Source organism: Homarus americanus, unplaced genomic scaffold (genome assembly GCF_018991925.1).
Source record: "Homarus americanus isolate GMGI-L3 unplaced genomic scaffold, GMGI_Hamer_2.0 scaffold30108, whole genome shotgun sequence".
Classification (NCBI taxonomy): domain Eukaryota; kingdom Metazoa; phylum Arthropoda; class Malacostraca; order Decapoda; family Nephropidae; genus Homarus; species Homarus americanus.
The window spans coordinates 10,985,631-11,012,452 of record NW_024748109.1 but is presented as its reverse complement, the minus strand read 5'-3'; the positions used below and the strand labels follow the sequence as shown (position 1 = coordinate 11,012,452).

General features: G+C 46.2%; 1 protein-coding gene across 1 annotated transcript; it reads right to left on the bottom strand.

Annotated features, from left to right (window-relative positions):
• Positions 1–279: 279 nt before the first annotated feature.
• LOC121880101 (fibrinogen C domain-containing protein 1-like) lies at positions 280–26,352 on the bottom strand. Its single transcript, XM_042387156.1, has 5 exons — positions 26,339–26,352; positions 25,864–26,050; positions 18,659–18,784; positions 14,827–14,933; positions 280–869 (listed from the first exon to the last, which is right to left on the bottom strand). Exons 2-5 carry the CDS (start codon positions 25,969–25,971, stop codon positions 533–535), a joined length of 678 nt encoding a protein of 225 aa, XP_042243090.1. The 5' UTR covers positions 25,972–26,050; positions 26,339–26,352; the 3' UTR covers positions 280–532.
• Between the last annotated feature and the right edge of the window lie 470 nt (positions 26,353–26,822).

The following is a 26,822-nucleotide window of genomic DNA, read 5'->3' as shown; positions in this document are numbered from 1 at the left end:
AACTACTCCTTAGTCTGTACTCATCCCTGAAGATGTGAATTACACGAAAGCGCTCGGGAACTTCGTGTTTTCTTTTTCCTTGTGGTTATTAGCATATACATGGATCACGCGCACCTACAGTGATTTATATGCATATACTGTATATATATATATACATTATATCCTTAAATAAACCATGCGTGTAATAGGTCAAGCTTGAGTTTATATTAGTTTACCCTTAACTTGCCTAGTGTGATAGCTGTTTCATTTCCATATTTTGTAATACTATAAACACGGTAATGCACTTGTTTAACATTTATTAACGGGCTCATCACTGAGTCCCAAACTTCAGCTTTATATCACTAAACGAAAAAAAAAAAATCGGTGAATGATAAAATATCTTTGACAAACGTACGCTAGCTTGAGTAAAATCAGAATATCATAATTATATAATTACTCGTCACAGATCAAAGTTTATTATAGTTGTTACATGAGTGTTGGGTTATCTTAGTTAAGTGTAGGTGAGTTATGAGATGCCATCAACAAAAACACATCAGTTTCTGCGTGTCACCTCCCAGGGACTGATGTCCGAGCGTCCTTCGTTTCCCCAAAAACTGTCGTTTCCGGGGATGTCGCCGCCGTCGGTGCCTACCCAGGGAGTCTTCCACCAGGCTTCGTAGTCCACAGGTTCACTCTGGCCCTCCTCTTCAGGCGACAAGGTGCTCTCGTAGTTGTCGTCTTCGTCTCCTAAAGCTGCGTCATCGCTTGTGGCCCAGTCTTCGTCCGGTGTTCCATGAGGTCGTAGTCGTCGTATCTTCATCTCTATGTGAGTGAGAACGAGGACTGTCTCGCGGTTTGTCCACCAGCGGATCTCGGTGCTGTTACTCTTCCTGTAAACGAGACGATTATCTATTATTTGTAGCATACCACCTAATCTAATCTAATCAAATCTAAGACAAACAAATTTGAGGTGATGGGATTGTGTCTATGTTTGTATTAAATTGTATCACCCTGTCCAAAGATTTATAATTTTTATTATTATTATTATTATTAATATTCATCTTTTGGTGGGATACTGTCTATTGGGAAATTAGTGAGATATCTGTGGTGGGATTTGGTTGGTGCACTTCCTCAGTCGTTTTAGGAGGAGGGACGTTGGTGGTCTCTGAATTCTCTCACTGACAACCAAGGCTAACTCCACCTGACTTTCTCTAAGATTTTGCTGGGGTTCGCTGGAGACCCGAGAAAAGATTCATAGTAACGTGAATGTAAACCTTAGACACCAAACTAACGTTAAAAGACTGAAATTTATTATGAAATACGGTAATAGTTTCGATGTCCAGCCATGTGTTATCCTCTTTATGGTTAGCCTTGTGAAAGATTGAGGAGTTTAGCAGTAAAGAGCGTGCTAGTAGGTTTATAAATTAGATTATTAATTCTTTGAAGACAACAGTTCTATTTAAGCAATTCGTTCTCAAAGGGTTAGAAAAGTGTCCTCCTTTAATATAGGTTTGATTTTCACACGGGATGATGAGACGGAGGTAATGACTTAGTTGGGCTGGTGGGGGTGGAGGTACTGACCTGGGGATGGTGGGGTGGAGGTACTGTAAAAAATTTTATGTACCATATTTAATGTAACATATTTTATGTAACAAATTTCTCTTATATTGTCATTTTAATTCTTTTTATTTGTTTATTTATTTATTTATTTATTCTTACTTCTTTCACTTACTCTTGCTCTTTCTTTTACTTATTCCTGCTATTCTTTCTCGTTATACTCGTGAGAGGTGGAGGGAGTGAGGGAAGTAGTGAGAGGTAATTGTTTACGTATGAGGAGAGGGTGTGAGGGGAGGGGAGAACAGGGCTAACGGCTGGTTTATGGTTAGGCTACATCAAGAGGAGAGGCTAGGGGGTGGATAGCTGGGGACTAAGATACACACTTAACAGAGGGGAAATATGGGATAGTTATTATATATATATATATATATATATATATATATATATATATATATATATATATATATATATATATATATATATATATGACTCACCGTATTACTGCACAATACCAAGACATTTATAAACATCACTCTTTCTCAACAAGGGAGGGACGAATTAGGACTCTTATTAACGGTTACTGTATTTATTGAATACCCTCTATTAGGGTTTGACGATTACACTTCAAAACAATAAACCTTTCTTCCTAGCTTGCTAACCAAGGGGACCATGAATCACACCACATTTCAGGAAACAGATCAAATCTAATAGGTACTCACATTATAGCCACCATATGAGGTGACACCCAGGACACAACCACACTTAACTCTCACCAAACACAGACTTCGATTTTCAAACTGCGTCAGTCCACAAGGGACGCCACAACTTTCACGAGGTCACACCTCATAGGCCTTATCATTGGTCGAAGACAGGCCTAAGGCCTTCATACTATTGGTTCGAAATTGGCGGGAACTCTCAGGTGGCGGGAAACTTATGACATTGTTACAGTACTGACCTGGGGTGGTGAGGTAGAGGTACTGACCTGGGGGTGGTGGGATGAAGGTACTGACCTGGGGGTGGTTGGGTGGAGGTACTGACCTGGGGGTGGTGGGGTGGAGGTACTGACCTGGTAAGGTTGGTGGGGTGGAGGTACTGACCTGGAGGTGGTGGGGTGGAGGTACTGGAGGTGGTGGGGGTGGAGGACTGTCCTGGGGTGGTGTGGTGGAGGTACTGACCTGGGGTGGTGGGGTGGAGGTACTGACCTGGGGGTGGTGGGGTGGAGTGCTGACCTGGGGGTGGTGGGGTGGAGGTACTGTGGAGGTGGGGGTGGAGGTACTGACCTGGGGGTGGTGGGTGTGGAGGTACTGACGTGGGGTGGTGGGGGTACTGATTTGGTAAGGGTGGTGGGGTGGAGTACTGACCTGGGGGAGGTGGGAGTGGAGGTACTGACCTGGGGGGTGGTGGGGGGTAATGACCTGGGGTGGTGGGTGTGGAGGTACTGACCTGGGGGTGGTGGGGTGAGGTGCTGACTTTTAAGGGTGGTGGGGTGGAGTACTGACCTGGGGTGGTGGGGGTACTGACCTGGGGGTGGGGGTGGAGGTGCTGACCTGGGGTGGTGGGGTGGAGGTACTGACCCGGGTGTGGTGGGGTGGAGGTACTGACCTGGGGTGGTGGGGTGGAGGTGCTGACCCTGACCTGGGAGTGGTGGAGTACTGACCTGGTGGGGTGGTGGGGTGGAGGTACTGAGGGTGGTGGGGTGGAGGTACTGACCTGGGGGTGGTTGGATGGGGTACTGACCTGGTAAGGTGGGGTGGTGGGGTGGAGGTACTGACCTGGGGTGGTGGGGTGGAGGTACTGACCTGGGGTGGTGGATGTGGAGGAACTGACCTGGGGGTGGTTGGGTGGAGGTACTGACCTGGGGGTGGTGGATGTGGAGGTACTGACCTGGGGGTGGTTGGGTGGGTGTACTGACCTGGGGGTGGTTGGGTGGAGGTACTGACCTGGCAAGGGTGGTGGGTGGTGGAGGCTGGACCTGGCAAGGGTGGTGGGGTGAGGCTGACCTGGTAAGGGTGGTGGGGTGGAGGTACTGACCTGGTGGGGTGGTGGGTGAAGGTGCTGTCCTGGGGTGGTGTGTGGAGGTACTGACCTGGGGTGGTGGGTGGGGTGGAGGTACGGACCTGGGAGGTGGTGGGGTTGATGTGCTGACCTGGGGATGGTGGGGTGGTGGTACTGACCTGGTGGTGGTGGTGATGGAGTTACTTACCTGGTGGGGATAGAGGTACTGACCTGGAGTGGTGGAGGTAGTGACCTGGTGGGGTGGAGGTTGTGACTTGGTGGGGTGTGGGTAGTGTCCTGGTGGGGTGGGGTGGAGGTGGTGACTTGGTGGGGTGGGAGGTGGTGACTTGGTGGGGTGGAGGTGGTGACTGGGGGTGGAGGTGGTGACGGACTTGGTGGGGTGGAGGTGGTGACCTGGTGGGGGTGGAGGTGGTGACTTGGTGGGGTGGTGACTTGGTGGAGGTGGAGGTAGTGACTTGTTGGGGTGTGGAGGTGGTGACCTGGTGGGGGTGGAGGTGGTGACCTGGTGGGGGTGGAGTGGTGACTTGGTGGAGGTGGTGACTTGGTGGGGGTGGAAGTGGTGACCTTGGTGGGGTGGAGGTGGTGACCTGGTGGGGGTGGAGGTGGTGACCTGGTGGGGTGGAGTGGTGACCTGGTGGGGGTGGGAGGTGGTGACCTGGTGGGGTGGAGGTGGTGACTGGTGGGGTGGAGGTGTGACCTGGTGGGGTGGAGGTAGTGACCTGGTGGGGTGGAGGTGGTGACTTGGTGGAGGTGGTGACTTGGTGGGGTGGAGGTGGTGAGGTGGGGGTGGAGGTGAGGTGGTGACTTGGTGGGGTGGAGGTGGTGACTTGGTGGTGTGGAGGTGACGTGGTGGGGTGGAGGTGGAGGTGGTGACTTGGTGGGGTGGAAGTGGTGACTTGGTGGGGTGGGTGGGGTGGTGAGGTGGGTGGAGTGAGTGGGTTGAGGGGTGGGGTGGGGTGACTTGGTGGGGGTGGAAGTGGTGACTTGGTGGGGTGGGGTGGTGACTTGGTGGGGGTGGAGGTGTGACTTGGTGGGGTGGAGGTTAGTGGTGACTTGGGGTGGAGGTGGTGGACTTGGTGGGGTGGTGACTTGGTGGGGTGGAGGTGGTGACTTGGAGTGGAGGTGGTGACGGTGGGTGGAGGTGTGACTTGGTGGGGTGGAGTGGTGACTTGGTTGGAGGTGGTGATTGGAGGTGGTGACTTGGTGGTGGGGTGGTGACTTGGTGGGGTAGTGATGGTGGGGTGGAGTAGTGATTTGGTGGGGTGGAGGTGGTGACTTGGTGGGGGTGGAGTGGTGACCTGGTGGGTTGGGGTGGAAGTGGTGACTTGGAGGTGGTGACTTGGTGGGGGTGGAGGTGGTGACTTGGTGGGGTGGAGGTGGTGACTTGGTGGGGTGGAGGTGGTGACGTGGTGGGGTGGAGGTGTGACTTGGTGGGGTGGAAGTGGTGACTTGGGTGGGGTGGAGGTGGTGAGGTGGTGAGGGGTGGGAGGTGGTGAGGTGAGTGACCTGGTGGGTTGGAGGTGGTGACTTGGTGGGGTGGAGGTGGTGACTTGGTGGGGGTGGAGGTGGTGACTGGTGGTGGGGGTGGTGACTTGGTGGGGTGGAGGTGGTGAGTGACTTGGTGGGGTGGAGTGGTGATGGTGGTGGTGGAGGTGTGAAGGGGGTGAGGTGGGAGGTGGTTTGTGACTTGGTGGGGGTGTAGTGACTTGGTGGGGTGGAAGTGGTTGGTGGGGTGGAGGTGGTGACTTGGTGGGGTTGGAGGTGGTGACTTGGTGGGGGTGGAGTGGTGACTTGGTGGGGTGGAGGTAGTGACGTGGGGTGGGGTGGGGGTGGTGACTTGGTGGGGGTGGGGTGGTGACCTGGTGGGGGTGGAGGAGTGACCTGGTGGGTGTGAAGGTAGTGACTTGGTGGGGTGGAGTGAGTGACCTGGTGGGTTGGAGGTAGTAACTTAGGTGGGGGTGGAAGTGGTGACTTGGTGGGGGTGGAAGTGGTGACCTGGTGGGGTTGGAGGTAGTGACTTGGTGGGGTGTGGAGTGTGATTTGGTGGGGTGGAGGTGGTGACTTGGTGGGGGTGGAGGTGGTGACTTGGTGGGGGTGTGGTGACTGGTGGGGGTGGTGACTTGGTGGAGGTGGTGACTTGGTGGGGTGGAGGTCAGGTGGTGACTGGTGGGTGTGGTGACTTGGTGGGGTGGAGTGGCTTGGGTGGAGGTGGAGGTGGTGACTTGGTGGGGTGGAGATAGTGACTTGGTGGGGGTGGAAGGTGGTGACTTGGTGGGTGGAGGTAGTGACTTGGTCGTGTGGAGGTAGTGACCTGGTGGGTCTGGAGGTGGTGACTTGGGTGGGGTGGAGAAGTAGTAACCTGGTGGGGTGGAGGTAGGACCTGGTGGGTGTGGAGTAGTGACTTGGTGGGGGGTGGAGGTGGTGACTTGGTGGGGGTGGAGGTGGTGACTTGGTGGGGGTGGAGGTGGGTTACCTGGTGGGGTGGAGGTAGTGACTTGGTGGGGGTGGAGGTGGTGACTTGGTGGGGTGGAGTGGTGACTTGGTGGAGAGGTGGAGGTGGTGACCTGGTGGGGGGTGGTGGGGGTGGAGGTGGTGACCTGGTGGGGGTGTGAGTGGAGACCTGGTGGTGGGAGGTGGAGGACTTGGTGGGGTGGAGGTGGTGACTTGGTGGGGTGGAGGTGGTGACTTGGTGGGGGTGGGTGGTGACTTGGTGTGGAGGTGGTTACCTGGTGTGGTGTAGTGACCTGGTGGGGTGGAGGTGGTGACCTGGTGGGGGTGGAGGTGGTGACTTGTTGGGGGTGGAGGTGGTGTCTTGGTGGGGGTGGTGGTGACTTGGTGGGGGTGGAGGTGGTGACTTGGTGGGGGAGGTGGTGACCTGGTGGGGGTGGGAGGAGTGAATTGGTGGGGTGGAGGGGTGGTGACTTGGTGGGGTGGAGGTGGTGACTTTGTGGGGATGGAGGCGGTGACTTGGTAGGGGTGGGAGGTGGTGACAGTGGGGGGTCTGGGTAGTGACCTGGTGGGGGTGGAGGTGGTAGCTTTGTGGGGTGGAGGTGGTGACTTGGTGGGTGGAGGTGGTGATTTCGTGGGGTGGAGGTGGAGTGGTGACTTGGTGTGGTGGAGGTAGTGATTTGGTGCCCAAGGGGTGAAGGTGGTGACTTGGTGGGGATGGAAGTGGTGACTTGGTGGGGTGGGTGGTGGGGGTGGGGGTGACTTGGAGGTGGTGACTTCCTGGGGTGGAGGTAGTGACGTGGTCGTGTGGAGGTAGTGACCTGGTGGGTTGGGGTGGTGACTTGGTGGGGGTGGATGTGGTGACTTGGTGGGGGTGGTGACTTGGTGGGGGTGGAGGTGGTGACCTGGTGGGGGTGGAGATAGTGACTTGGTGGGGGTGGGGGAAGTGAGTTGGCGGGGGTGGAGGTGGGGACTTGGTGGGGGTGGAGGTACTGAATTTGAATTTTGCCGCGGACAGCTACCTGTTTAATGTGCATTCCATATTTGCCCTGTATGCGGTAGTACAAAAAGGATTACTATACAGGCTACAAAGAGTGTTTATCGGACCCCAGCGATGGGGTCCGATGTTACAGAATATTTCCAGTAAATTGTTTGTTGAAGTTGATACATAGAGATTATATTAGGTACCAGATGCGAAGTGTGGATACAGCTTTAGTATATTAGTTATCGTGCCATCAGATATAAAGTGCTGTACCATTGCATACACAGTGTGATTGGATCTGTCCCTATAAGGTTCTATTTTTTCACAGTCTAAGACGTAGGGTTGAAGTGTGTGGTCATAAGTTTGGCCGCACCCTTTACATTTAGTTTTGTTCACATAACAACATCTTGTAATCAGTGATCTTGTTACTTGCTCCATATACATGTTTTACTTGACACATCTCATCATGGTAAACAATGGATTGACTAGTGTCTGTTTGCAATTGTCTATTGGTTTTAAATTCACCAACAAGTTCCTTCCTTAGGGTTCTGTTTGACAGTCCTCGATTGTATTCAACATTGCCATTGTTGGACGCGAGTTTAATTAAGGACTCAACCGTATCATGTTGACTGTTGCCTATGTGAGAGGTGATCCAAATAATTCTTAGGGATTTATTTTGCACTTTTTCAAACTTGTCATAGCCTTTCCCGTCAGGAACGACCAGTGTTGATGCGTGGTATTCTATCATAGATCTTATATAGCCTAGCTACAGTATCTAAAAAAAGTATCTGCCAGGATGGGTCCATGACTTCCGAAATACTACATGCAACTCGTGATGTCCCGGGAGGGTTGGTATGTGTGGCTCTGTTACATAAGGCGGTTATTGTAAGGCGTTTCAGATGCACAGACACGGAATAGCTAACGCGTTAGCTATTCTGTCTGCGCAGACGCTGCTGCTGACTTTTGCTCACGACACTTTCACAGGGAAAAGCTAACACCTCTATCAGGCGTTAGCGTTTGCAGCGGGCAGAGGCGCCCTAATAGCTAATAGCCAATCAGCGAGTTTCTCCCACTGAAAATACGCGGATCTTGGCCGCTTATGGAGAATATTTTGATTAATATTGAAGACTTGGGGGCATGTAAGGCAATAAAAAACTGTGATTTAATAATAAAAATAATTCTATATTCGGTAGTATATTGGATAGGACCTAAAACAAAGCATATGGCGTGAAAGAATAGATAAAGATTGTGCCTAGTTTAAACCAGTTTTGGCTCCTCCCATTTTTAAGTGGGGACTGTCAGATTTCATTAGCCTTTGGTGACTTTGGTGTAACAATATTGATAATTACTCAAATATGATTAAAACCTTAATATTATTACTCATAAGATACTTTTAATAAGGGTGAACAAGTTGATTACAGTTCTGTACGTGCAAAAATTAAGACTTAAACGAACCTGAAATTCTTCGTATTGCGTGTATAAATTTGAGAACACCTAGCCGCGAGAGAAGAAGCGTACAGCTGTTCTGCTGGATGCTACGTGTGGTTTCATAGTCCGCGAGAAATTACCTTTACAACGGGCCCGATTTTTTTCTTTTTCTTATTTATTATTGACTGATTGATTTTTTTTTCCTTTTTGTCTTTCTTTCCATAATTTTCTATATATTTTCTTCACTATTTCTTTCCGTATTGTGTCCAAATAATAGTTCTCTTAGTTTTAGTGTTTTCTGAAAGCTGTGTTGTACAACAGTTATTTCCAAGACCCGGTACAATGTCGTATTTTTTAATGGCAGTCCGGGAAAGCTAACGCGTTAGCTATTCCGTACATCTTAAAACGCCTCACAATAAACGCCTTTACTGATCCTACTATATGGTAACCGAACATATTAATTACGCCGAAGTGAATGTACATTCCATTACTATGCTAAACTATACAGGGCAGGAATGCACGTATCCTAATATCTGGGAAGATGTTGGAAGCATAATGTGTTGTCTAATGGTAGAACCTGCTGCCATATGGCATCACGAAAATTGTGACCAAGTCGCAGGTTGCTGAACTGACTTTCTGCCACATTTATACACAATTGCAGGGTCTCAATTGTCTCTCTTACTATTGACAACACAACAAATATAACCACACTCACTCTTGATCTGTTCTATTCTTTCTATTTTATTCTCCTATGATGTCAGTTGACAATAATATTGAAGCGGGGCCTTGTTGGATGGGTCCTACTGGTCGGGAAGGTTGTGGACCCCAGGGCCGACCTGATCATCATCAAACTACTGGGGCCTCAACTGACGTCACTGCGGTTGCTGGAGGATCGGCTTTTTTCACACTTCATTTTTCCAACATTCGCGGCCTGAGATCCAATTTTCCTTCTGTGGAGCACCATCTATTAACCTCTTCCCCTGACCTCTTACTATTATCCGAACTTCAACTGACCAAAGCAGCTTCACCCAAACCTTTTCAAGTCTCCAACTACAACCTTTATACCTCTTTCCGTTCTAAGGGAGGTGTTTGCGCCTATTGCAACACACGTACACCTATAGCTCGACTCACGGATCTTGAATCTTCCCTTTATGATGTCATCTGGCTCAAAATATCTCTACCAACTATACTATTGTCCTTTGTTTTCCTATACTGTTCTCCCAACTCTACCAACTATTTAGAACTCTTCGAGTATCCCACTTTTTGCCATGAGTCGTTGCTATCCACACACCCGAACACCGAGATCCTCTACCTAGGGGATTTCAATGTACATCACAGAGAGTGACTTGGCTCTGCAAGGGATCTGGCTGAGGCACTCTCTTTTTCCTTACTTAATGATCTGGAATAAATAATCAAACACCCTACAAGCGTTCCTGATCAACTTACTAACATTCTTGATCTTTGTTTTACCTCTAACCCCTCACACTATTCATAACACTGGTCAACATAAAAAAAAATTCTCATGGTTCTGGATCAAAACAGTCTGATTCTAGTGTAATTGTATGTGCTGAACTCAATTATGACATTCGTATAGCTGTATCAGGCTCAGTTTTCCAGAACCAGCATATCTATATATTTAGTGTACCATGCTATTCATACAGTAATTTATATGCTCATTGGCTCCACTTATGCAATTATTTTGTCCTGATTTGTGCTTTTTTGTTTGTTTCAGTTTGCTGATTCATGATATTGCATATCTACACCTGCATGATTTGTAATTACTCTGAAATTAACAAAACATGGAACGTCGCAAGTGTGTGAAAGGTGCTGACAGTTTTTGCTACATATGTGGTGCCTTCACTCCTGGTAGCCTCAAGAAACCAATCACAAAAGCTGTTCGACTGAACTACAAAAGTTACTTCAAATGTCATTTGGGTGACCAAGACAAGAAATGGGCACCTCATGTAGCCTGTAAGTCTTGTGTTAACCACCTGAGCGAGTGGATGTGTGGTAAACGAAGTTCAGGAATGCCGTTTGCTGTACCAATGATATGGCGTGAACCTAAAGACCACAGTAGTGACTGCTACTTCTGTCTCACAAATATTAAGGGAATAAAAATCAAGACACGAGGCAAGGTACAGTACCCCAATATTGCTTCTGCAATCCGACCAGTACCGCACAGTGCTGAACTTCCAGTCCCAAATCCACCGACTGAACAAGAATTGAGTGATTCCGATTCTACCTCTACCTCAATGGAAAACGACTACCAGGATGACTCTGAAAATACCAGGCCTAAACTATTTACTCAAGAAGCGCTTCATGATCTCATCAGGGACCTAAACTTGTCAAAAGAAAAGGCTGAAGTTTTGGGATCCAGACTAAAGCAGCGTAACCTGCTAGAAGATGGAGTGCATATCACTACAGCGCGTTACCGACATAGACAGCTGTCTGCATTTTTCAAGATGGCAAACAACCTTTGTTATTGCGAGGACGCAGTATCTCTCATGCAACAACTCTGCAAGTCTGAAACATACAAGACAGAGGATTGGAGGCTGTTTATAGACTCAGGAAAAGACTCTCTGAAAGCTGTTCTTTTACACAATGGCAATCGGCTTCCATCTGTCCCAATAGCACACGCAACAAAAATGACTGAGAGCTATGAAACAATGAAAATTCTGTTGGCCGCTATAGAGTATGAGAAACACCAGTGGAAGATATGTGGCGATCTCAAAGTCATCAGTTTACTACTGGGCCTTCAGAGTGGCTACACAAAGCACATGTGCTTTTTGTGCTTGTGGAACAGCAGAGCTGATGCAGAGCACTATGTGAGAAAGGATTGGCCGACAAGACCAAGAGATGCGCCTGGAAGGTTTAACTGTGCTCACAATCCGCTTGTAGATCCAGAAAAGATATTTTTGCCTCCACTGCATCTAAAGCTCGGTTTGGCTAAAAATTTCATCAAAGCTATGGATCAATTCGGTGCTGGGACTCTATACTTATCTCAGAAACTAGGTGGTGTGGTTTCCGAAGCCAAGTTGAAAGCAGGTGTCTTGAATGGACCACAAATTCGTATACTAGTTAATGATAGCGAATTCACCAAAACATTGAACCCACTGGAGAAAAAAGCATGGGAATCATTTGTCAATGTGTCAAAGAATTTTCTTGGAAACTATCGTGCTGACAACTACAAAGAAATCGTAACAACCATGCTTCAGAATTATCATGCATTGGGAGCAAGGATGTCCTTGAAATTGCATTTTTTCCACTCTCATATTGAATTTTTCCCAGGTAACCTTGGAGACGTTAGTGATGAACACGGCGAAAGATTTCATCAAGATATCGCCATAATGGAGAGCAGATATCAGGGACAATTCAGTCCTAACATGATGGGCGACTATTGCTGGACACTGCAACGAGAAGAGAGCAAGCTGTACAAGAGAAAGAGTAAAGTTCAGAAGCACTTTTAGAACTTCATATTTTGTCATTATAAAGGATTTGAACTTATGTTTTTTGGTACAATTTTTTATGAGCTTATCTGTGATAGGTTTAAAATTGTATCTTGCATGACGCGATAATGTTACTATATTTACTATTTTTTTTATTCTTTAAGAAAGTAGGTCTGATGGTAGAATGAAACATCCAATTAATATTCATTAATATGAAATTAGTCATGAAAGCACAGTCACATGAGATAATCTCATCTTTTGCACGACACGTGATGGAATATTAAATATTTGTACCTATTGATTTTTTATAAAACCTGGTCTGATAGAACAAAACAAATATCAGATTCGAATTTAGCAATATGAAATTAGTTGTGTGAGCATGATCTCATATATGAACCATTTTGGCTGTTGATCAGAAGACCCTAAGGGGGCATAAATTGATTATAATCAATTTATGCCCCCTTAGGGTCTTCTGATCACAATCTTATTTGTATTAAATCAAACTGGGCACGACCACCTCCCCCACCCCCCTCTAAACGTCAATTAGGGCACTATCGGAGGGCAAACTGACAATCCTTGCGAAATTCTTCAACGACTTTCCTTGGGATGACTTTTACTTTTCCACTGGGGTTATACAGGGTGGCATAAGTGCATTTATCCCATCTTCTACCAGAACTTTCACTTTACAATCATGGTTTGATCGCTCCTACTCTCTTGCATGTAGGGGGAGAGATAGGGCATATCAAGCTATGAAACTATCTCCTTCTCCTATTACCCACTCCTCTTTCATTACTTCTATGAATCGTTGTAAGGTTATTCTTCGTAGGGCTAAGCGGAATTTTATAAAAAAAGAAAGACCGCTGTCCTGACTAATTCTTCCTCAAGTAAATCCTTCTGGTCCTTAACCAAAAACATCTGTAATAACTTCTGCACTCCCTCTTTTCCTCGTCTCTTCCGACTTGATAACTCTATAGCCAACTCTCCCCCTGACAAAGCCAATCTCTTTGGAACCTTATTCTCCTCTAACTCCACCTTAGACGATTCCAACTCTATCCCTCCTACTCCTGCTCCTGCTCCTACTACTGAACCTATGCACTTATCTACAATATCCATTCGTAAGGTTACTGGTGTGTTATCCAGGTTGGATGTGAGTAAGGAGCCTGGACCTGACGAAATACCCCCTCGTGTTCTGAGGGAGTGTACTGGTCGTCTCTTTCGCCTTTGCCTCAAAACACAAACTTTTCCTTCTTCTTGGATGCAGGCCTTGGTTCAGCCCATCCAGAAGAAGGGTGACCATTCTAATCCCTCTAACTATCGTCCCATTGCCTTAGCTTCATCCCTCTCCAAGATTTTCGAAACTATCTTGAACTCCCATTTTCTCCGTCACCTTGAACGCCATTCTCTTTTGTCGGATCACCAGTATGGCTTTCGCCAGGCGAGATCTACTGGTGATCCGCTCTCCTACTGCACCCATCTTTGGTCATCCTCTCTTAGGGATTATGGGGAAACTTTCGTCGTGGCCCTCGACATCTCCAAAGCATTTGGCAGGGTATGGCACAAGTCTTTGCTTTCTAAACTATCCTTTTATGGTTTCTCTCCCCCACTTTGTTCTCTAATCTCTAGCTTCCTTGAGAACCGATCCATGGCAGTTGTTGTCGAGGGATCGATCTCTCGCTCTTTCTCTACCAATAGTGGTGTCCCACAGGGTTCTGTTCTTTCACCTACTGTCTTCCTTCTTTTTATCAAGGATTTTCTTCACGCTACGACTCATTCTATCCATTCTTACGCAAATGATTCTACTCTTCACTCTTCACATTTTCCCCTTCCCCCTAACTCTCAAATTAAATCTATTTCTAGAGCAGATATCATTACATCTATCAATGTGGATCTGTGCAGCATCTCCGAATGGGGCGATAGCAACTTGGTTAAATTCAATAGTAATAAAACCCACTATTTACCAATTACACTTTCCAAATTTCACATTTCAGGACGCCATCATGCTGCCAAATTAAAAAATAGACACGCTAGGCCTCACCATTTCCTCTAATATGTCATGGAAGCCACACATCCTCAACATTGCTAAATCTGCCTCCAGAAAGCTGGGAATGCTGTATAGATGCCGTAGCTACTTCACTCCTGAGCAGTTGCTTCAATTATATAAGGGATTCAGTCGTCCCAACTTGGAGTACTGTTCTCATATCTGGGGTGGCTCTTCTTCTGTCCAACTGTTAGATAGGGTGGAATCAAAGGCATTTCGTCTTATTAACTCTCCTCCTTTAGTTGATCATTCTTCTTCCCCTTCTCTTCGCCGCAATGTTGCTTCACTCTCTCTCTATTACAGGTACTTTAACGGGCAATGTTCGGTGGATTTGGCATCCTGTGTACCGCCGGCAAGGCCGTGGGCTCGTAACACACGTCATGCATGCAGTGCCCACCATTTCCTTGTGGATGTCAGTCATACTATAATAGCCCGTTATAGTACATCCTTTTTTCCTCACACAGCTAAACTATGGAATGCTCTGCCTTCTTCTGTTTTTCCACACTGTTACTGGTCATTGTTTTGACAATTCTGATATTAGCGCCATAATGTGGGCTAGTTGCTCTATGGCAGGTGAGGTACAGGGAATAGAGAAACCGAGATATTTAAAAGAGGAGACATAGTCAATAGTGTTGTTACCTATCTTAAGCTTTGGTGGTTCACTTTTGCGGTTACCAGCTTGTTTGTTGAATGCTTTAGTTTTCTCAGTGGAGATGATGAGACCAAGGTTTTCATAGGCTGACTGTACATGGTTCAGGGTGGTTTGAATTTCACGATGAGTTTTAGTATGTATAAGATTATCTGCATAGCTAACAGTAATATTGCTGGGGCTGTCTTGGATTGATTTTAATAATGCATTCATAAGAACACTGAACAAAGAGGAAGTAAGTACTCCACCTTAGGGGGTGCCAAGTTGCATATCCTTAACTGACCTGCTGGGGGTGGTTGGATGACGACCATTAGGGTGTGCGGCGTAGCAGGCGTGGAACCACCATCCTCCTTCCTTGTCCCGGGCACAGCTCTTGTTCCTGGCTAGGTCCTGCATTAAACCGTAACCATGTTAATGATAATAAAGATAAGAGATGGAGACGGTTATCATGATAAAATTCTCAGTGTTAACCTTTACCCGAATAACTTCTTCCCAATCCATCGTAACATGAATTTCATTGCTTGATGATACTTTGAATGTGTTCTTTTATTTGTGTGTTATTGTCATCTGATTCTGTTGGTTGGATCAGTGACTGTTTCACTATTACTTGTTTCTGGTGTTGTAAATGCTCAGCTTAATATTATAAGGTATCGGCTGTTTATACATTTCTCCTCAAGAACAGTTATTTATGGCACAAACAGATTTTTAATTTATTAAAATAGCTAATGTAAATTTTTCGTGGCTTTTTAATTTAGTGAGGCATGAGCAGTTGTCGGGTCATGACAACGTAGTGTGTGGCAGGTACTTGTATAACACAACTCACGTCACACTTTACGTGTCGACAAGGCATGACGAGGTTCACTAAGAGTAAGCTAGGTTGAGTAGGTAGGTTAGGTAAAGCTAGAGTAGGATTACCAAGACACAGTTAGAATATCTTTAACCTTTAAGCTGGCTGGGCGAGATATGATTAGGTCATGATCATTAAAGCTAAGTTAAGTTACGATAGGTTAATTAAAGTTACATTAGGATACGTATTGTTACATTAGGTTAGAATATTTAGGTTAAGTTAGGCTATATAAGGTTGAGATTAATCTAAGGAATACTCGTCTAAACCATCCAAGACGGTGTTGTGTGGCTCTCCAACAGATGGCACAAGGATCCCGTCCCTCTCTCATCATTAAACTTCCATCCTCGGAATTTATGATAAAATAAAGAAACAAAATAAGACAGTTGGAAAAACAAAATATATCTGCTACTGGATGGTATGAAGATTAGCTCCCTACAGGTTATTTCACCTTAGGATTATGTGCGCCCTAACCTTACCTAACCTAACCTAACCCCCCAAAGAAACGTTAGGGTGTTCAATATCTGGATAGGTATTAGGGTATCTTCGCATCATACGAGTACACCGAAAATTGCAGCACTCATCTTATCCTCATTTGATTTTATAGAGTAGTACTGTATCAGTGATGCTGCTCTTATCACAAATATTGAAGAGACATTACAAAAACTCGTTGAGAGATTAGTGGAAAAAGGTGAAAAATATGGCTTTAGAGATAATGCTGTAAAGACTAGTAATATTTGTTTCCTAATTAGAAATAAACCCTAAAATAAAAATTATGATAAGCAACATTAACTGTGATGGTGGTAGATGTATGGAAGAAATCAAAAGAAGAATAGGGCAAGCAAAAACAGCATTTAATAATATAAAAGACCCAATGAAAAGGAACATTAACTTAGGTTTGAGAAAAAGGCTGCCGAAATGTTTTACAAGGCAAGGACTGATGTATGGGTTGAGATGCGTGGACACTTCAACAGACACCAGAAAGAGGCTGGAGGCCTTTGGAATGTGGCGTTATTGGCGAATACTAAGAATAAGCTACACTGACAAGAAAACAACTGAAGAAGTACTAAGGTTAGCAAAAACTTCAAGAGAAATACTTGAAATGTAGAGAAAATAAAATTGAGATAAATTTGGTCGTATAATGATGGATGAAGGAATAATAACATGAATATTAATAGGCAAAGTTGAGGGAAGGAAGGCCAGGGGAAGGTAGGGATAGGTGGATGAAATTAAAAACTGGGTCCCCAGAGAGATACAAGCCTTAGAGGATTGGTAAAAACACCCCGAGAACGTTTAGAGTGAAGGTCTTTGGTTGCCAACATTCAGATATGAGGACGGTACTCTGATCGATTGGTTGACCAGTGATGAGTAACCCAAGTTAATTTGAGGGCCGCATGAGTGCACCTCCCACATCTCAGTGGGCCGCATCTTTGAAAATGTGATTATACCGAAATCATAATGACAGCTAACTGTAAGTAGAACAGTACTCGTATATTGTGATGATAACTCATAATACCAGTTGTTATCAATTTAAGTACAAATTTGTTTATGCTTGCATTACAAAGCAAGTTCTAAAAAATAAAAACAAATCCTGGCGCGCCGCACTCTGAACCTCGATGGGCCTAAGGTTGTTCACCACTGAGATTATAGACAATTGAAGTTGTTATTATTCTATGTGCTCCATCTGCCTGGGTTATTAGGTACAGTTGCGTAAATGTGTTTAAGACCCTTGTGATAACTCGTGTCTCCAAACGGCACCGGCTCAGTCGTAGTATCACTGTTTATGAATGAATGGGTATTGGTCGTGTAACGACGGACGTAATTTGTGGATAGGTTTCTATAGGTCATAATTATAGGCTGGCCGTTTGGAGACACGGGTTACCACAGGGGGAATGGGAACACATTTCCGCAACTGTTCCACGTCTTTAGATTCTGCAACATACAGCCTTAAGAAGACTAAACTAAAAACATGCATATTGATGTGATTATGTAACACAAGACTTCAATAGCGAAGATCTGTAAGCGCGTGCACTAATCTAGATATTGCATAAGATATATCAACAATTAAAGATTCAGAGAGAACTATTTCCGTGGCTGTATAGTGAAACATTTACAAATTATTTGTTGTGACTGGCTGACGTACGAACAGTCAAGCGAGATTTAATGAAGGTATCCCACTGGTTTCTCATATCAAGGGTGAGTTTTACACACACACACACACACACAGACACATGCATGCACGTATACACACATGTACACTCACACAAAATAAGTAAAGCTACGTATAGCCATGATCGTGGTGAAAGCTGGAGAAGTAATGCCAACATCATGACCAAACTTAACCATATTAAGACGCGGAAATGATGGTAACTGGATCAACATACAGTATGTGGGTTGCGTTTCATGTTGTAGTGAGGCTATTGAGGCTGACCCAATTGGTGAGGCTGACCCACCTGGTGAGGCTGACCCACCTGCTGAGGTCAACTTACCTGTTGAGGCTGATCCAACTAAAGTGAGCCTGACCCACCTGTGAGACTAACCCATCTGTTTAATCTGACCCACCTGGTGAGGCTAACCCACCTGTTGAGACTGAGGGAGACTCACTTAGAGAGGAAGTCTCACCCAGAGAAGGAGACTCCCTAGAGAGGAGACTCGCCTAGATGGGGAGACTCACCCGGAGAGGGAGATTCACAGAGAGAAGGAGACTCACCTAGATGGGGAGACTCACCGAGAGCTACGAGAGGCACTAGACGGGACTCACCGGGAGATCGCCGATGGAGATTCACCTGAGGGACACGGAGGCCCGAGAAGGCTGAGAAGGAGATTCACCTTGAGAAGGAGACTCGCCTAAGAGCGAGACTCACCTGGAGAGACTAGCTGCCTGATGGGAGACTCACCTGGAGAAGGAGTCACGGAGGCTACTGGGCGATCACAGAGGGCCGGAGCTGCCTGTGGGAGCTGAGCCCTGGGGCGACTCACCAGAGAGGAGATTCACTTGAGAGGAGACTGCCTAAGAGCGAGACTCACCTGGAGGGCGACTCACCTAGATGGGGAGACTCACGCAGAAAAGGAAACTCACCTAGAGTGGGACTCACCTAGAGAAGGAGACTCCCCAAAAGAGCGAGACTCACCTGGAGAGAGAGACTCACCTAGAGAGGGAGACTCCCCTAAAGAGCGAGACTCACCTGGAGAGAGAGACTCGCCTAGAGGGAGACTCACCTAGATGGGGAGATTCACCTGGAGAGGATGACTCACCTGGAGGGTGACTCACCTGGTCACGGTCGAGTGTGGAGAACCGTCTGCCGGAGTGGAAGCGGGAGAGAGCGTCCCCGGCATTCCCTGAGTAGTTAGTCACCAGCAGGCGGTACCCGTCACTCTCTGGCCCCACGCGGAACACCTGTCAACACATGCAACGTGTTAGTGTATCGTCTCATATAACACCTGTCAACACGTGCAACGTGTTAGTGTACTGTCTCATATAACACCTGTCAACACGTGCAACGTGTTAGTGTACCGTCTCATATAACACCAGTCAACACGTGCAACGTGTTAGTGTACTGTCTCATACAACACCTGTCAACACGTGCAACGTGTTAGTGTATCTGTCTCATATAACACCTGTCAACACGTGCAACTTGTTAATTTCCTGTTGTAACACCTGTCCTCACGTGCAGCGTGTTACCTCCTTACCACTCCTCCTGTTATCTGTAGACTCTCAGCAATTTCTTCTTTCACTGATATCATAAAAAATTCTTGCACCTCTTAATGGTTCAGAGAGTAATAATGAAAGGGTCAAGTATAAACCCACAAGTTCGCTTCGATAGATACACCCACCCAGACAGACACTCAAGGCACACACCCACAGACGCCAGTGATGACCTGACCACCGTAGGGTCAAGACCTATTTAGGCGCTGCTCCTGCTGAGCAGCTCTCACCCTTGGCCAATGTTCGGCCCATTCCCCAAGTCCCTCTCCCCGACCCATCCTCACCACCGGGATATCAACATAATCAAAAGTGGCATTTCGTTTCGGAAAGAAGTGGAACCAGTGTTGAACAGTTAAGAACAGTGTTTAAGCCAGTGAATTCAGTACTAGACAGTACCAGTGAGAGCCGTGACCCGCCAGTGAGATAAGCACCGCTGGGTACTGACCGCCATCTCCTGACAAGGAGGTGCTAATCAGTCCACTCTGAGAACAACAGTGGGTCGGCTTCACACTTGACTTCGAAATAACACAACACCACCCAGTAGGGTGGGGATAGGTCAACAACTGCAAATATGTTGCCTGTATAACAAGTGAACTAACGTGGGTTGAGCACTGTGGGGTGTGTAGGAGCCCGCGAGGCAAGGCCTATACCCTTGTGGTCACGCTCGGCCATGTGGTGAGGGTTTGTTTACACAAACCCCCGTCCTCATAGTGTGCCAAGCTGGTTAGTTCTTTTGAAACTAAAATTGACTTTGATACTGTATCTAACCAGAAAAACAGACATGCTATTAAGAACAAGTGTAGTATAATAAAAGTGTTTATAAACTGAGAATACTCCTGTTACCTTAGTCCCCCCGACACCACACTCCCTCCGCGGGAGGCCCGCTCATGGCCTCCCCTCACACTGCTAATACGCTGTACAGTAGATGCCAATCTCCTTTGTCCTCTAAGAGGGTTACGCCTCCCAACCACCGCTGACTTCCTAGGAGTGCCAAGCAGTCCTCGGCCCTCTGACGTAGGCATATAAGTCGAGCCCTGTAACTCCACCATGTCTGAGTTGACTGGAGACCCAGCTGCTCGCTTTAACTCTCCTGATGCACTGCGTGAGCCAGGCGACTGTGGTGTTGACCTTGACACCAACGGAGAAGATGGCTTTCAACTAGTTCAGTCCAGGAACAAGCGGAAGGCCGAAAAGGCAGAAAGACTTAGAGACAATCAACTACAACCACAAACCCCCATGAGAGTAAGATGATACTTCCCTGAAGGTACATCACCTGAAGACAAGTATCTCTGGCTGAACGATGCGGAAGACAAACACCCAGAGGCTGAGTTTCAGTTCAGAGTCGGTACACAAGATCATGTTCTGATTAGAAACGACCCAGCAGTCATACAGGATCTCCTCACCAATAGCATAAGGGGAATAACCATGGAACAATCATCCCAACCACCGAGCATGTTTGATGCATGTTAAGAAGTCACTCCACATGTACCTCTTGTATCCAAAAAGACTACCAATCTTCAGTACCATGGGATCACTATCCACCTGGGCAACTCCACACTCAACGTGCTAAACGCCTATGCTCCCTCAGATCAGCTTCAGCACACAGATCTCCCAGACATTTTACACACTGAGCCCACTGTCCTGATGGGTGACCTGAATACTAGACAAGAAATTAGGTGACTCCACTACTAACACCAATGGTAGGAGACTTATCTCACTTCTCAGCGCATATGAAGATGTTCAAAATATAGGTAATAATGAACCAACACACATCTATGGCGGTCTAGACAAATGTATTGGCTTTAATCTATCATACACAACTCATAGCTCTGATGTTGTCACTGATCTTATGTCTGACCACAGCCCAATCCAAGCTAGTATACATGTAGCCAATGACACCCCCACTGGTGGTAAACTCAACAGACGTAGAATCACAGTCAAGCAAGAACATGAAAGCCAGTTCATAGACTTCATCCATGACTGGTACAAGGACTACAAGCCTGACAACTACCAAAGTTTCCATGACGATCTGATAGATAGGACTTATACATACTTCACCAACAATGCCTCCACCAAGGAGAAAACGTGTTCAGCATAATGGGAACAGGCAACAGAAGTGTTATAATGACCCTGAGCTGAAAAACTCAGGGCTAGGGTCAGGAGGGTGGGTAAGGGTTACAAACAAATTAGAACACCTCAGTCATTACAATTGTATCAAGCTTCCCTTGCTGCTGTCAGGGAACGTGTAAACGAACTCAGACAAAACGCATGGGAGACATATGTCAACAGCCTGAACCAACACACATCCCTCAGCAAAGCCTGGAAAGACATAAACATAATCAGAGGTAAAACAGTAGACACGTCTCTCAAACCCTCTGCAAGTCGAATGAGCTAATAACAAAGTGGGCTCATGTGTCGAGCTATGACATGTTACCAGCTAGGACTCGGGGACTCCTTGATGCGAAGTCTGTAGAGAGAAGTAATCTTATTAGCTTTATGCTAGGCAAACAGCACGATGAGTGTGATGTTCCATATACTGAGTGGGAGCTTGACGCTGCCCTCGCCAGGGTAGGTCTACTTCCCTGGAGAGGACGGAGTCACCTACAACATCGTTAGACTACTAAGGCGAGTGCCAGGCAATCCATTGTTGGTATTGTACAATATGAGTCATGCCGAGGCCAACTACCCACATCATGGACCAGCAGTATTGTTGTACCAATACCGAAACCAGGACAGCCTGATGCTTTTCGTCCCATATCACTAACCAGCTGCCTGTGTAAAACCTTTGAGAGGATGGTTCTTGGCAGACTCTTATATAGAATCAGAGAACACATGTCTCCTAACATAAATGGCTTCACCCATGGTAAAGGTGTACATAATTGCATCACCACATTCCTAACTTGTGAAAGAGACCTAGGGGTATATGGCCGGACCTACGGCCTAGAAACAGTGCGTTGATGTTCGAAATAAGGCAAACAGAGTATTGGTTTATATCTAGAAGTGTAAGTAACAAGAGTGCAGAGGTCTTATTGCAACTATATCTTGCGTAGTCAGGCCGCACCTCGATTATGCGGTTCAGTTCTGGTGCCCTATTATAGAATGGATATAAATTCACTAGTCAGTGCAGAGAAGAATGACAAAATGATTCCGGGACTTAGAAACCTTCCATATCAGGATAGGTTAAAGAAACTTAACTTGCATTCCTAGAAAGACGAAGAGTGCGGGGAGATATGATAGAAGTATTTAAGTGGGTGAAAGGAATCAATAGGGGATATAAAAGTTCTTATAATATCCGAGCAGGACAGGACTCGAACAACGGATTCAAGTTGGATAAGTTTAGGTTTAGGAGGAGATAGGAAGAAACTGGTTCACAAATAGGGTGGTGGACGAGTGAACAAGCTTAGCAACTTTGTAGTAGTGCGGACTCTGGAAAGTTTCAAAAGGAGGCTCGATAGATTCATGGATGATAGAGTGGTAGTAACTCTCGACAGGAGTTGCCATGCACAGGCCAACCGGCTTTTGCGACTCTTACTTTCTTAAGTAACTGTGCATGGTGATGAAAGGCACAGATACACCACGTTTCTTGACCTAAAAGCTGCATTTGATATTGCCAATAGGCAACTGATATTGTACGAACTAGCCAAAATGGATATAGGAGGTAGGCTGTTACACTGGATAAGTGGTTACCTAACCAACAGAAGGGCTGCTGCACTGTTTCAGGGTTAAAGTGGTGTAAGTGTTGCAATGATCAGGGAGAGGGAGAGTTGCAATGAACTGCCAATATCCCAGTTTGCTGGATTTCGCCTTAGCCTGTCCATCGTGCACTGCCTTCATATCAGCCGGTGTGTGGTCGTTAAGTTACTGCGGTGGTCACCTCTTCTGCCTATACCGCCGTTGGGTCTTATTGAGCCCACATATATGTCTGGCTGATGGGGTTCCCTGCAGATTTTCGTTGGGGGGATTAGATTACTGGCCACTGCGCCGTTAGGCTATTTCGGCCGAAGTTGATTGGTTGGACTTCTTCCTTTTCTTGTTTCTTCTTTTGCTTTTCAATTTCCATTCTTCTTCTTGGTCTTCTTCTGGAATATTCTCATACACTTCTATAAACGGCGTTAAAGATAGTGTAATGAAATCGGGTTTAATTTTGGCTTCTTTTTCGGTGGTCTTCTTGGGGTCTTGATTTTTGCTTGTTGTGATCTTGTTCTGGTCTTGCTTGGTCTTTTCTTCATTTTTCACTACAAGGAGAGCCTCCTTGTAGCTCAGTCTTTCCTTAGTCCGCAGCTTGGCCACCCTGCACTCCTCCCTCCACTTGGGACACTCCCGGTCGGAGGAGGAGTGAGGGCCACCACAAGCTGCGCACTTCTTGGCGGCCGCCGAGCAGTTGGTGTCCTGGTGCCCGGGTGTCCCGCAGCTGGAACACACTTCCCGAGCACGACACTTCCGCGCCAGATGGCCGTACCTCTGGCATTTGTAGCAACGAGTAGGTCTTCGCTGATACGGTCTTACTGGGATCTTCTCCCATCCCAGTAAGACGGTGCTAGGTAATTTCTTTGGGTAGCCAACCAGTGCAGCTGTACTGGTCAGCTTCCGAACTATTGAGAGCTGGTCTCCGATCAGCTCGGCCAGTTCTTCTTTTTCCAGATGTTCGATTTCTGTGTGGGAGATGACTCCCAAAACCAAGTTGTCTTCTATGCAGGCTTCAACTTGGATCTGGATCCCATTGATTTGTCTTATGTTTTCTAATTGCTGGGCCTCTCCCCATTCCGCGAAGGTGACGATAAGGTCACCGCTGTCACTGCGGACGATCCCTGTCACCCCCGTGATTCCCGAGGAGTCAAAAAACTTCCTCAGGACAAGGAGGTTGAGTTGCTTGCGCGAAGGGCGCTTGACTGGATACAGTCTAACGACCTTCGCCTGGTTGCAGGTGAACATGGTCACGTGGTACCTCGGGAGCAGAGAGAACCTACCTCGCCGAGGTTCAGTTCTCGATGATGATTCGGGGTTTACCTGCAGCTCATATATCTACCAAGGTTAATCCAGCAAGGCAGCAGGGCAGTGGTTGGTAGGCGCCAGGATGTGTCCACAAGCCAGTGGACCTATGAGCCTTCCCTCTGGGGCCCACTGCTACTCCGAAATCCCCTGATAGTCTAGCCTGGGGCCACGAGGCACCCAGTTACCGAGGAGACACAACAGGAGTCTTTATGGTCCTGGCAGGGGAAGATTTATGCAAGTTGCTTCCCTGTTGGCCAAGAGAGCTGCCAGCGGCGGTAGCTGAAAGTGAGAGGAAGCAAGCAGTGCTTGAACCTTGCCACTAACCTAATGCTGCCACACTAGACGCATTACAGTACCCTGTGTGCGCGCACTCACATACCCACCCAAAGACACTCAGACGCCCACCTAGGTATGCACTCAACCTGACAGAAACCCAGACAATCACCCAGACACACTCTGACACCAACCTATACAGACAATCAGACACCCGTCTAGATACGCATTCAGACACCCAGACAGATACTATGACAGTCACTCAGACACCTATCTAGACAGATAAGAGAGACCCACAGACACACACTCAGACAAATAGCTAGGCATACTGTACATCCATCCTGACAGACACCCAGACACCCATCCTAACGGACGATCAGGCATGTATCCAGACACCTACCAGACAGATACCCAAACAGCTACCAGACAGACAGACAGACAGACACCCATCCATCCAGACACCCACGCAAAAAGATATCCATCCAGACATCACCCAGACACACGCAGAAAAATGCGTAATTTAATAATAATAAATATGCGACCTGAAAAGCCATTGATGAGCACGATTAATGACGACTTAATCTCTTGCATATGATCTCTTAATCCATGACTACAATGACACTTTACTCACGGGAATAGGTCTTTATATATTCAAGGGGGTAAAGGATATACAGTGCTGAGGTCATCTCCCCTTTCCCTCAATATTTGTTTCAGTTGCCCATTGTATTTAGTTTCTGTCCTTTTCCGTTTTTCGTTAGAATCGAAATTTCAAGCTTATTGTAAAGACTTTAAGAAATGCCCTGATTATTTTATATAAGTACGTATACTAGTATTTGCTTCATTATGTAAACTTTGGAGAATGTATTTTTATTTTGTCCAGTATACAGTTATGAAAGACTGTATGAAGCAGGTGTGAAGTATAAAAAGAATTAGAAATTATATGTTGATGAAACAAGAAAGTATTGGAACATTGTTTTGGCGGGACTCTTTGTAGCTAGGTTGAGGAGGATAGGAGGGCCAAGCTTGTGTGGTGCACATTTATCGATTATTATCTGGACAATCATGGATAATTATGGTGTTAACTAAAGTGTAATATGTTCACATAGTCTAAAGAGTATTGTAGTAGTGAGAGAGCACTGCATTTGGTGGAGATAACATTATTCTGAGTGAATTGATTTGTGGCCTTTTGTATGCACCTGGACGGAGAGCACATATTTATTATATTTTGTTGTTAATATATTTTGTTGTAATTTTAAAGCTGTGTTTTGATTAAACCAGTTTTAATGGGAACAGTGGTATTGAAATAAACACCTGTCAGCTGTCAAGAGGTTGTTAGCCAGAAATAAGGTAAGGGCCTGTGTTTAACATTTAACCTCTGTTAACATAAGTTGTTTTATTTCAGTCTTTTCTCCGATATATTGGAACTATGGGCTGACTATACATCCTCTGGTGAGTCCTAGAAGAGGGTGTGAAGGTTGTAACAACAGTAATTCTGAATGTAAGACCTTGTAATGGGCGTATTTGGGTCCGAGTTGATAGTCGACCATGTCCACCCTGAGCTCGTAGGAGGCGCTGTAGGTGAGTTGGTGCAGTGCCTCCAAGCCTATCCACATTTCTTCATCCAGTTGGCCAAATCCTTGTCGGTAGTCTGCCCAATCCCGAGCGAAGTTCTGCTGCACATCCTGGGGCTGCCTGTGTGTGTGTGTGTGTGTGTGTGTGGATTATATGTACGTGTACAGGCGCGTACGTTTGTAATTAATGCACGGGTAAAAAAGATGAAGATATCATTAATGTCGGCCTCCCATGTCAAACAAATAACTAGATAAAAAAACTCTCGTATCTTAACAGCCTCTTAATAAACATAAACAAAATGGCAACCCTACTGTCATATTAATCACTTGGCGAGCGTTTAACACAGAGCTCATCAATGTTTAAATTATGAGAGCATGCTAGATGAACCAAGAGAAAAAGAGTTGTTACCGTCGCTGTATGACGGTCCACACTGGCTACCCTGTCCGCACAACGAACATGTTATGTCACCGAACGTTTTAGCACAGTGAGGATACAGCAAGAGTCTTGATGAAGCCACAGTTCTAATACTACTCAACCAAACCTAACCTATTTATGAAGATTAGTGTCCATTTTAATTTTTGACCATTACGACTGGGACCATTTGAACTAACACCCAATCGTATTGCTTAGAACAGAATTGGTTGGCGTTCATGTCATCAATTACCCGGTCTTGCATTCAATTAGCTGAAACACCACCTCAACATATGACGCTCGCGTCATTATCTCATGTTACACACACACTCTCTTTCTCCCTCTCTCTCAGGACTGACTCGTTATTTTTATATAATTCAGAATTTTATCACAGGAATATAAAAGCTTCACGATAATAAATTACATTTCTAGAAAGTACGTAAAAAAATTATACTACAAATGTGGACACATACAGTACGTT